At 36.5% G+C, this 12,113-nt stretch overlaps 1 protein-coding gene across 5 annotated transcripts in view; it reads left to right on the top strand.

Annotated features, from left to right (window-relative positions):
- The window catches only part of VAV3 (vav guanine nucleotide exchange factor 3), a 171,110-nt gene that overhangs the window by 60,924 nt on the left and 98,073 nt on the right, over positions 1 to 12,113 (top strand). For all 5 annotated transcript variants that reach the window (XR_003992906.1, XM_030496165.1, XM_030496166.1 and 2 more), the window contains exons 3-7: positions 2,864 to 2,922; positions 3,758 to 3,823; positions 6,638 to 6,746; positions 10,257 to 10,349; positions 10,443 to 10,511. Coding sequence is in view for 4 of the 5 variants with exons in the window: in XM_030496165.1 (XP_030352025.1) it covers positions 2,864 to 2,922; positions 3,758 to 3,823; positions 6,638 to 6,746; positions 10,257 to 10,349; positions 10,443 to 10,511 (396 nt within the window). In the remaining variant the exon portion in view is untranslated. The remainder of the gene's footprint in view (positions 1 to 2,863; positions 2,923 to 3,757; positions 3,824 to 6,637; positions 6,747 to 10,256; positions 10,350 to 10,442; positions 10,512 to 12,113) is intronic.

Genomic DNA, 12,113 nt, shown 5'->3' with positions numbered 1-12,113 from the left:
CTTAAGAGTTCCTGCAGTGGGTCAGAATCTAAGAACTTAAATTCCATGTGGAAGAAATTTACTCCAATTCATGTTGGAGCAAATACATTTATATGTATGTGATGTTGAAATAGTGTGGTGACCAGAAGTAGTAGTTTCACATACTATTACTTGTGTAAGGATTCCTGACCTTTTCTCAGAATTCTTTAAGGAAACCACAAAGCAAGAAAAAGACCTCTCAGTAGAAACTGTTCTGTTCCTTGACAGAGCAATGTTTTAAGTTCTGCCTTAATAGGAGTCATTAATGGGCAAGCATCACCTTTATTTTGTGGAAGTTACGTCTGCTTTCAGTTATGTATTTTAAATACACACCGTGATGGTTAATGGTCTTAGGTTCTTGATTGTTTTGTTTTGAAATAGAAAAATAGTGATTTCTGCCCATTACCTTTTCTCTTTTGTGATGCCATCATGGCCATGCTTTGGTACTTCTGCAGAACACTGTGTTTCTGATGAGGTACTGACAGTTGTCGTGGTGGTTGCCATTTTCTTCTTAGTGGATTATTCAGTGTTTCATTTTTTTCTGTTGGCTTCTTAGCATATTAGTTTGCCCTTCCTGCAGTGCCAGACTGTCCCCATTGTAAGAGCAGTGAAAATTCTTAGTAGTCTTCAGTTGTTTCTCGTCCTCTAGTTCCTTTCTTTGTCCTTTTCTGTGTGTGCATGCTCTCATAAACACTTCTCCAGCTTCCACTGTGTGAGGGGCCCCGTCCATCCCCTTTCCTGAAGCTTTCATATCAGTTTCTGAAAAGGTTTTTATATTTCTTTTGATTTATAAACCTTGCTTTTGTTTGTGTTCATATTGGTAGCTGTAACATGTAATTTAGAGGTACATTGCTAGTTATCTTCCTAAAATTAATTTTTTTTTTTTTTTTTTGCTTTTTTTTGTATAGAGCTTTTTTTGTGTTATCTTGAAGCATGTGAAGAGTAAGAAATACTTCCACTGGGTTTGATTGTGCTAGACAAGTGAGAATCCCTCTAAGGAAAAGGGTTTGTGTGGGTGGAATATTTTGCAAAAGATTTTCTGTGTGCTGGAAAAAAACAAGAAGGGATATTTAGTTCACCAGACTTGCCCCCCCTCTGTTGCAATACTCATTAAACCTCTTCTCCTGTGATTTTGCCAACCAATGTTCACCCATCTGTCAGGACAGATCATTTTGCCAGCTGAATTTTCAGCTGACTTCCCATACTTCTCTCATGCAGCCTTGCAGTCCTGCACTGGGATTCTTGCAGGTGTGCAGAGGCAGGTTCTTGTCTGGTGCAGAAACCAGAACTCCCCTGCAACAGCAAGACTCTTTACAGACCTTTTGACTTAGGTGAAATAGTTTTTAATTTTATGGTTTATTCAATCATCTTTTGTTCACAATTTCCAAAACTTATTCTAAACTGTATTGCAGTTCTGTTCATAGGGAATTGATATGTCTGCAACTTTGATTATGTTCATAGTATATTCATTTGCTTTTATTATTTGAATTTTCTGTAAGGCAAAACCGGATTTTGTGTGACATTAATTTTTACAGCAGCTTAAGAAAACCCAGAATGTTCCTTTCACAGGAGCAGTATAACTTCGTTCATTCTGATTTTTTTTTTCCTCATCTACATGAGACCTGGTTCACTTTGGAGGCTTTGTAACTTCAGTTTAAGCTCTGTAGTTGGTAATTATTCTCTGTAATTTTTACTTTGTCATCCTCCTGTGTATGAATTTCGTTGTCTTTCCTTTGAGAGATGTGCTTTTAACTCTGTGTTTTATGGTCAGGTTAGTTTTCTCATTAGAACTTCAAAAATAAACATTTTGAATTGCAGAGATTATTCCCAAATGCCCATGGAATGTAGAATTTCTATAATGAATTTTGATACTACTGAAAAGAGATGTTACTTCAGCTTAATATGGATTTTAAGTTGTGAAGACCCAACCTGAAACTTCTGGGAAGTTAAAGGGAACTTTGTCATTGAAAATGTGGAATTCAGACAGAGTGTAATTTTGGCACTTTTTCTCTCTGTGGCAAATAAGACTTGCCTATACGATAATACTCAAAGTAATAGAAAATACTCATGACAGACAGGACATGCCAGGCAGAGTACAAGTTGGTTCTTGTATTACTATAGCTGACAGCAGAATAACTCCTTGCGTGTGATCATGTGTATGCATATTCTACCCTCCCTAATGTTCTCCCTCTCTTATTGTAAAACCTTGAGCACTTAAGAGAGATATTTTCTTAGAATAAGATCTTCTAGACTGCTGCCATCCTCTAAAAATATACAAAGTTTGTGGGCTCAAATGTGCTGCTGCTTTAACTGTTTGGTTAATCCGACTTTCCCTTTCTTTGGCAGGCAGTCCTTGAGAGGTAGCTTTTTGCTGATTTGGCATATAGCTCCCTCTTCTGGCCATTGCTTGGAAAAGCCTCAAATTAATAGGATTTTCTTTCTTTTCAACAAGAAAATAAAATCTTCAGAGCAGTCTGTAAGATAAAATTTTATTACAACTCCATCCAAGTCCAACTGAAAATTGTAGGTTTGATTTGTGACAAAAATACCTGTTTTTAAATCCACTTAAATTGGCTTTCGCTTGTGCTAAAACTTGTAAATAAGAGAATTTCCCTTTTCCTCTCTTAGAGCTTCCATCACATCCTCCAGTGCAAAAGCACTGGAGACCAACTCATTGGAAATACGTGGAAATTCACTGCACTCAGTTTTTGGCACAGCCATATTCTGTGTCTGTTTATATGATTTGATATGAAATGTTGTCGCAGATAATTAAAAAATAGAGACCAAAGTGTTTTATTGATTCTGTTCTACAACTAATCATGGTTTCTGTTTCCTTCTTCTCCAGGTGATAGAAACACTTTCAAAACTTTCTCGCACTCCTATTGCATTAGGCACAGGAATAAGGTATGTTATTGCCCTAGTGAATGCTGGGAATAATGCCTTTTGGATGATGATGCTCCTCAGAAAAGTTGTCAGAGGCAGTGTAGGCAGTGTTCCCTAGTAAGAACTTCTCTAGTTAACCAAGACCTTGGAGCTCTGAAGAGCCTAAAAGGTATTTTCTACCTCTGGTACTCTTACTTCTTACTTAAGTGCCTGAAGTACATTTACTTCTTGTGCTGAAACATGAAGTGAACAAACAAACAGTTAATATTACAGAATTTGTGTCATAATTGTGACACATTGATCATAAGTCAGGCTGATGCAGTGCTGATGTATGTAAAGAGAAATGGGCTTTCTCTTCTCTGTGCTAAAAACCAGCAAATCAGCCAAGTTTGTGAGATTCTCGTTTTCAAAAATAAGCCAAAATAGCACAACCAAACCTAACCTCATGAGCTGTAATTTTGGGCTGTGAGAGAAGGTGAAGGGCATCATGCTTTGGCGTTCTCCATCTTTCTGAATGGTTTGATTTGGCAATCTTATTATATATAAATGAATGATAGTATTTTAAAACACAGACAAAATCCCCCAGCCAGTCCTGTAATCCATGTCCTGTGCTAAAAAGAGTAGTTAATATTCTAGTTGAAAAACTGACAATATGTATTAGTGATGATTTATAACAACCCTATCTAGCATTTTTTTAATTGTATTAAGTATCAATTAATATATATGTCTAAATACACATACACTGTTCAACAGAGAAAGAGAGGAACATTAACATGCATGTGAAGTTTAGAAAGACGAAGACTAGTTTAGCAAGACTAGTGCTGTCTATAATTCATGCTATTATTTCTTTCTATAGGCCATTCCCTACAGAAGAAAGTGTTGATGATGAAGATGTCTACAAATGTCTTCCAGATTTAATAGAGTATGTCGTAAATATTGAGTTAAATTTATAATTTTGGCTTTCATTTATATGCTACTATTTATGTTATGGAACACAGTTTTAATGAGAATGGGATATTTATTTGATTTTAAAAGATACTGTTAGACATTATGCTGACCTGGAACAAGCAATTACGAAAGCTTATCTGAATGAGCATAATATATTTACACATGCAAGGAAGCATATTTAATAGAGGGTGCTGGTAGCAAAGTAAATCATGAATGTGTTCTTAAATTGTCTGTACTATGAGAATCTTTCATAGAATTACAATATCAGTGGTAAGGGACCCAAGGAAATTGGCTAGTACTTGCAAAGAAAATGCATGTTTGGATCATAATTCAAGTGGGTTGTTTTCCTTATGCCAATTAAATTCTTTGTATGAGTGTATTTATCTTTCTGGTTAAGTGTATGCAGAATTATTAATTATTGTCAATTTTCACATTGGCTTTGAGGTACAAGTTAGACATGAACATACTGTATCATATTGGATGACAGATTGCAGCTTTATTTTGCAGACAGGTGAGATAAATACATCTGGGCATAAAATTCTTAGGGAGAACTACTCTTACATCCTATTTCATTAAGACCCTTTAGGAATCATTTTGGACAAGACCTCACTTGGACAGAGCTCATTGTCCCAAAGCTTAACTCACTAGTGCCCATCTGGCTCTATCTTGGCTTTGTCCACACTGTATGCCACTTGCTGTGATGTGGTCAAGTAGCTGGTGTTCACATTGTGGGATTTGTTTCTTTACTGCCTATAAAGAAGGGAATCTGCACTGTGGATGGCACTGCTCGATTTATAACCTTCCCTGCAAAGCTCGTTCTTGCCTCCTGCAGCTGGCTGGCTGTCTAATAGATAGCTGCTTTCTCCTCTGTGTAGGCGAGTGTGCTGAAGGTAGAAGTTGTGGAATCCTGAGACCCACGTGGGCTAGAGGTGGTGTTTTTTTGACTCTTAGATGTGTTGCTGTTAACACTCTTTGAAAAAATAGTTTTTCTATCAGTTCTTAAATAGGTATAGAAATTCAGTGCTGGGAGTCAGTCTTTCATTTAAAAAAAAAAGTCATACTGAAGAAATTGAGATTCATAGCTTTTTTGCATCAAATCACAAACATCACTGAAATTTGGTAGTTTCATGCTATCTTAATTGTGGAGGAAACAGTTCAAGAAGTACTCGTTTCAAAAGAAACAAAAGTGCCAGTGAACAATGCAAATGGCCCACATCTTTGAGTTTCTCTGAATTAGTAAGTATTCGACTGAAAATAATTTGTTTGTCCCTGAGTTTAAATGGTGTCTTTACAATTTAGAATGAAGTTAAGGCTTTCTGTCAGAAAGAGCTGTAGTAGTTAAATGTTTCAATCCTTACTCTGCCTTTTTGTCAACTTTTGTTCCCTGGAGCGTAGGTGGTAAAGTGCAATGTGTCTGTGCTGCATGTGACACAGCTGGTAGTGTTAAACGTGAAATGCTAGCACACTATCATCACTGGTGCAAGCTGAAATGTTAGACTAACCTGAAGCACCTGAGCTTTCTAGGTCTCCTGGGGCATGGTGTCTGTTGGAAAAGGATGTGAGCAATTTTTATCTTCTGTTGAATCCCCCAAATATATCTGTTTAATCATTCCATCTACTGAAACTTCTAATACTTGTTTGCTTTATCCTTCTGATGTCCTTGATTTAAAAAAAAAATGAAAGAAACAAAACATATTTAATGAGAAATAAGAATTTCACTTGGCTTTTGCATAGAACCTTAATTATAAACATAGTGATTTTGCCTGGCATTTCCACATAGCCCATGTGGCATCTGTGTTGGTAGCAATTCTCGCTAATTTTGATTTCTTTGAAATCATCAGTCTCTGCCAGTAGAGCTTCTGATGTCTTGTTGTTGAGTACTGATGGTCCACATATAGAAATGGCTGTCCTTCTTAGGGTGGTGGGACCGATCCTCAATTTGTTTTTTACTCTAAAGGATTTCAGTGTTGTCTTCCAACAGCAAAAATCTCAACCTGGTCAAGTTTCTGTATTATTATGACCAAACTACTTTCAATATCTTTTAGAGTTCTTTTGTAGGCATACCCTAACAAATGCGGGTGAAAGAGATATTGTGGACTTGGTACAGTCCTAGTGCAAAGTAAGCAAAACTCCAGCAGGATTGACTCTGATGAAGCTGAATTAACTGAGGGTGCAGTTAGGCACTGACTTTATGCTGAGGTGTTTCTGTAGTCTGGGTAACAGGAGGACACTTGTTGTGCATACTCTGTTTTGTTGAACTGACTGCTTTTTCAGTTTGAAAGGTTGCTTTTTTCATTTTTGGGTAGCTGAAGGGTTGCCATGAGGTGATCAAAATACTTTAGTGTGTTTTACCCAAGATAATCCTTTTTTTAGGCAGGAAGGAGATACCTATCAGTGTCTTACATCCTAGTGCAGCGGGATGCCAGGCAATAAGGAGAGGCAGCTCCTCTTCACTGGATGTGGTGGGAAAAGGGATGAAGAGAGCAGCTGGGCAGTACCTTGTGACAAAACTGTCCTCACAAGCTGCTTTCAGTGCCTAGTTTAGTTTCAATGTGGTTCTAAATTCATGCAGTCTTTAGTGTTGTGTTGATTTTGTACAATAATTTTTTTTTTTTAAATGTGTTGAAGCAAGAAAATGAATGGACTTAATTTCCATAATGAGTTCTTTTCATTAGATAGTTCTGTTAATTAATCTGTTTGGTTACTGTAGAAATCTTTTCCTGTGAGGAGTGGTCCCTTGCAGAGCTTTTTTTTTTTTCTTTTTTTTTTTTTTGTCTTTTCCTTTCAGTGAAACTGGTGTTGATGAAGATGAGGAGTTGTATGATTGCGTGTATGGAGAAGATGAAGGTGGGGAGGTTTATGAAGACCTAATGAAAGATGAAGCAGCACAGCAACCTGTATGTTTTTCCAATTCCTATCTATTTTTGAACAATAGCAGTTACATTTTTAAACTTAATGTTTGTTAAATTATCTCTTTATAGCTTGTTTCACTGAAACTTCACTCACACTCAGTTGCATCTGAAGCTGTCTCTCCTGCGTAAGACTTTACAGTCCATTTTGGCAAAGGGTTGAATGTTAACTATGGTAATTTTTTGGAAGAAATGTAATTTTTAAATGAAAGACAACAGCTAATGTGGTTTATGTTCTCAGCTTTTATGACGATTCCCCAAAGTTACCATTATCTTGTCTTTGGGAAGGTTACTACCTTGTTTCGATTGCTATTGTTTTGAAAATAACTGTATTGTTTTCAGGATTGTTTTTCTTTTAATACACATTCCTGCAGGTAATGCATGTAAATCAATGGTAAGATAAGCAGAAAGCTATGTTAGTTTTTCACATTTTGCTTAACTTTATTTACCCTCTGATGTTTAGATTATTCAGTGAAAGCCAAACAAGAAATCCAGTTGAAAACCCCCACTGTTTTCTATCTCATGAAGTTGCATTCAGTTGCATTCAGGATGTCTCAGAAAAAGTGTTTGAATCATGGGAAATCTTTATTGTGATCTTGTTTTGAGTTTTTATTTTATACTGAAACTCAAAATGCGTTAAGTTTGGGGTTTCACATAATGAGTGTGGGTGGCTTTTTCTTTCTTCAACTGTAGCAGTTGGTAATCTCTGGCAGTTGGTAGCATGTAAACTTTCTCTGATTCTTTCCTGTTGCAAATGTCACTCTTGTACATCCGTGTTTCTAGCAAATGATTAATATAGCGATTGGAACTCTCACATTCTAATTTTAGTTGCATCTTAGACTAGATACTTCAGATTGAACAGACTTGTATTTGTTTCTCATAGAAAATAAGTGAAAATTAAAAACATTAGTACAGCAAAATGTTTTTCCACAACATGTAATGAACGGAGAGATTACAATTGTTTTACTGTGACAGCTTTCTTGATTGTGGTAATTGTTTCTGGTTTGTGATAATTTCCTCTCAGGTTTATAAATACACTGCATGCTAATGTGATAATTTTGCACAGCACTTTGATTTGAATCTTATGTGAGAATTCCTTGTACATGGAAACACTAGCACAAGACAATCTCCAAGTAGATTTTTAGAACGACCAAATACTTTTCAAATTCTCCAACAGCAGCCAGAATGCTTTGCATCTCCATCATCCTTGATTTATTGTCATTATCTTCTGAAGTAAACTGTTGTGCTAAATTTTCTCTAGCAGTACCTGACCTTTAAAGTCAGGTTTTCCTCACTTGTCCTGGTATTCACATATTATTTCTTATCTCCTCTCTCCTTTTATTTACTACACTCAAATTCCGGAAGTTTGTGGTACAGATAGAAAATGGATATGTTAATTTCTGCCAAAAGTGCCTACGTGAATGATTTGTTTGGGTTAGGTGAGCACAAAACTCAAGTGAATGGTTTTAAGTGGAATCCCAAGATTTTTGTTTGCATTGCTCATACAAGAGTTGGTGAAACAAAATCCCACTTTTTGCAAATGGGTATGAACTCCTATTGGGTACAAGCTCTGTATTGGTGCAAATACTGAAAGCACTTAGAACAGTATTGGGCTCACCAAATGTAAAGGTGAAAAATAACTAGAAGCCTGAGTAACGTAAAGTTCTAATATTTTCTTGAGATAATAACTGTAGTCAACTGGCAGTGTCTGCTTCCCCCTGCCAAGGATTTTGGGAATAAATGATAGATTTTGAGATGAGGCTGATCATCAGATGATGCTTACAAAGTTCATTCCTACTGGTAATGACAAACTGTATTTTTGCAAAATGGTTACTTCTGTCTGCAGCTGATAAGGATGGCACTTTAATGTTTGTTGTGGGAAAATGAACAACTGTGTTGTTCAATAATTATTTCGTTCAATAATGAAAGTCTGCATTTTGAAGAATGATTTCTGAGATAATGCCATACCTGGTAGATGAGAGTGAGAAGCCATGTTCCAGTTGCAGGAGCTGCTTTTAGAGCCACATGGGGACAAACAGAGAGAAGGGTAAAGGAGATATGTCAAAACTGTAAAAAAAAGTTTGAACAGTGATGAAGCTTTTGTGCCCGTATGATCTGCAACTTTGCATCCAGTTTAGGTGGTAGGAATACATTTCCCTCTCTTCACAGCTGGCCAAACAACATCATAGGTGCTGTATGTGGCTTGTGGACAGTTTAATAAGTGCAGCTTGCTATTTGCTGTGATATGCTTAGTGGGTGTGTCAAGTAGACTGATAGCAAAGAGGGGAGTGGAAGGAGTGTAGCTCTTAGAGCTCTAAGAGCTAATTGTTAAAATTTCAATCTAAAAGTTTTGCTATTCTTGGAGGAGAAAAGTCTTTTGTTTGGAGGCTAAGGCTTCTTCTGAATGGGAAGAACTTTAGTACTAAATTTCTAGTCCCATCTCTTCCTGTATTTGAGTAACAAACAGTCATCATGTCTATTATGTGCAGTATGTGAATTCCCTACACTGGTTGAAAAAAGGTAAGATACAGTCATGGATATGCTGAAGGAGGCCTTGGAAGGATGTTACACATCCTTCCAAGGATAAATAGGCTTCAGAAAGGATGTAGTAGTACTTTGCTTATTAAGCCCCTGCTTTTGCTGGTCTTGGAGAAAACATTTTGGACCAATTATTGCTTTTAATTGTAAGAGTTACCTACTGTCAGGTCTCCAAGCTGACCTGTATGCCTCCAGATGTTTTAAGTCTTGCTTGACACAGTGCTTCTATACCTTCTTCCAGGAATTTATTCTTTTATTTGAAGTCAAATTTTCACATTATTGAAGCTGTAACTGTAAATCTGATCTTCAGTGAGAATGCTTGTAAACTATTTTATAGAGTCCTGTGCTGATAATGATTTCAATTACCTATGAATCTGGTGGTTTACATGGAAAAATCCCAGGATATCACTGAAGACCCATGCATACATATGTAAGAGCTGAACATAAAGGTCACTGCACTTCCTGATTGAAGGACATATATTGTGTCTGAAGAGAAAGCTCCCCTTGAGAACCACAAGGGAAAACTGTAAACAAGTGAAGGGATTAGACTGAAGCCAATATTTATGGCATTGCAAAGTTACTTACATGATTTAGTACCATTAAGTTTAATGGAATTATTAACTGCTGAGTGTTTTAAATAAGATCTCTTAATCTGGATGTAAAATAAATGTGACCTTGCATTTCAGCTTCCAAAGCACATACAGAGAGTTCAGTGTTTTATGTCTAAACATTAACTTTTCATAATACTCCTTTAATGCTGTATTTTAGTAAAACTCTTTGAGTCATCAGCTCATTTCACATTAAAATATTCTTGGTTATTGCTGTCATGTTTGGAGGCTGCAGTACTCAGAAAATTTCAGGAAGCAGTTATCCTAATTGCTTAATTCTAAACAAATAAATACATTTGTTATCCATTAGGTGCCTGTTAATGACTTAAACTTGACTCCATTGTAATTGCAGAAATATACTGAAAATGACATAAGAAGCTGTTGCCTTGCTGAAATAAAGCAAACTGAAGAGAAATACACTGAAACTCTGGAATCTATAGAGAAAGTAAGATACTACTTACAGAATTGTAACTTGCTTATTTTTATAACAGTCTAGAAAATATGTCATAGCTGATGTATAAAAACTTTTTTCTTGCAGTTTTTCATGGTGCCATTGAAAAGGTTTCTGTCCGCATCAGAGTTTGATACTGTTTTCATCAATATTCCTGTAAGTAATTGCATGTTTAATGAACAGATTTGATATATTTGTGTTGTATGTTACTGCACAAAATTATTATTTGAAGTATGGTGCACAATGTACTTACATAAGTATTAAGGTAGTTGATAAAAAAAGGATGTGCACACTATTTCATTTTTTATACTTGACGGAAAACATAAAGGTTTCTGTGATTATTACTTTGTTCCATCTATTTTTGGCCTAAAACTAATGATATGACAATTTACATATATTTTTAGTTAATGTAAATATTCAGCAGATGTCTTTATCTGACTTCAGAGGAAGACATCAGACATGGTCCTAAGCTTCTCTCAACAGACAAATGAAAGGAATCTTCTTTTATGAGGCACACTGTAAAGAAAGAGTCCCCAGAGTGTGGCCATATTGCTTTTGCTGTTAAAGTTTTCACTCTGAATCTCAGTTGCTATAATTTCCTTCTCTTAGAGTATTAGTCCAAAATGTTGCCACAGATATCACTAATCTACTTGACCATACCTCTTGAACTCTGTCAGCTGCCTGTAAAGATCCCTTTGCTTTTGAAAACATATTTATATTCTGTCCTACATTAATATTTCTTATTCTTGGCAAATAAGGCCCTGATGACTTACCGTAAACCTCTTTCCTAAGGCTCTGTGTGCCCAGGCATGTTGACTTATGTGCATTGAAAGACGTAAAGCCAGCCAACGCGAAACACTGCACAGGGGTGTAAAAAGGGCTCTCACACTTTAAGCACAAACTGAGGAGTTGGCCTAATCACTGCTCATTAGAGAAATATAGGGGGATCAGATAAGAGGAGTAAGAGGAACAAAACCTGTTTGCTTGAACCTAGGAAGACATGTTATAAACTATTTAGGTTGTTTTATTTTGCTTTTCGCTATCAGCATTCAGTATTCTGCTGCCATGAGATGGTGCTTATTTCTGATTCCAGTAATACTTCATAGGCATCCAAAAACATTGAAAGAAATATAGAATTTGCCTAAGCTAAAAATATGTGCAAAAGCTTTGTCTGCTCAGACCTTGTCTCTGCGGCAGTTCCTCAGCAGGAAGGCTGGAGGGCAGTGGAAGCTTGTTTTAGACTAAAAACAGCTGTTACACAGAGCTTTGCAGCAAACCGTGACATAGAAAGCAAGTGCAGTGTTCTCAGAACAGGATGAATTTTTCTCTGTTAAAGGGTTTTGGTGAAAGACGAGTGATGGGAGTGATGTTATATTCCCTATATAGACTGGGCTATTTTTTTTTTCCCTCGTAGCTGGTACAGTGCTGTGTTTTGGCTTTGAATAATGTTGATAACACACCAATGTTTTAGTTGTTGCTAAGTAGTGCTTACCCTAATTCAATGACTTTTCAGTGTCCCATGTTCCACCAGCGGGTGGATGAAGGGGGATATTTATTTCCCCCATCATCATATGATCTTAGTAATAATAGTAATGAGAATTACATTTTACTTTTATTTCAATTATTAAACTGTTCTTGTCTCAACCCATGGGTTTTTACCTTTTTGCTAATTCTCCTCTCCATCCCACCGAGGAGAGGCTGGGGAGTGGGTAAGCAGCTGTGTGGTACTTCAGTTGCCAGTTGGGCTCAAACCACAAC

The sequence above is a fragment of the Strigops habroptila genome, chromosome 8, assembly GCF_004027225.2.
Source record: "Strigops habroptila isolate Jane chromosome 8, bStrHab1.2.pri, whole genome shotgun sequence".
NCBI classification, from domain to species: Eukaryota; Metazoa; Chordata; class Aves; order Psittaciformes; family Psittacidae; genus Strigops; species Strigops habroptila.
Note: the sequence above shows the minus strand (reverse complement) of the source record. Positions and strands in the feature narration are given on the sequence as shown.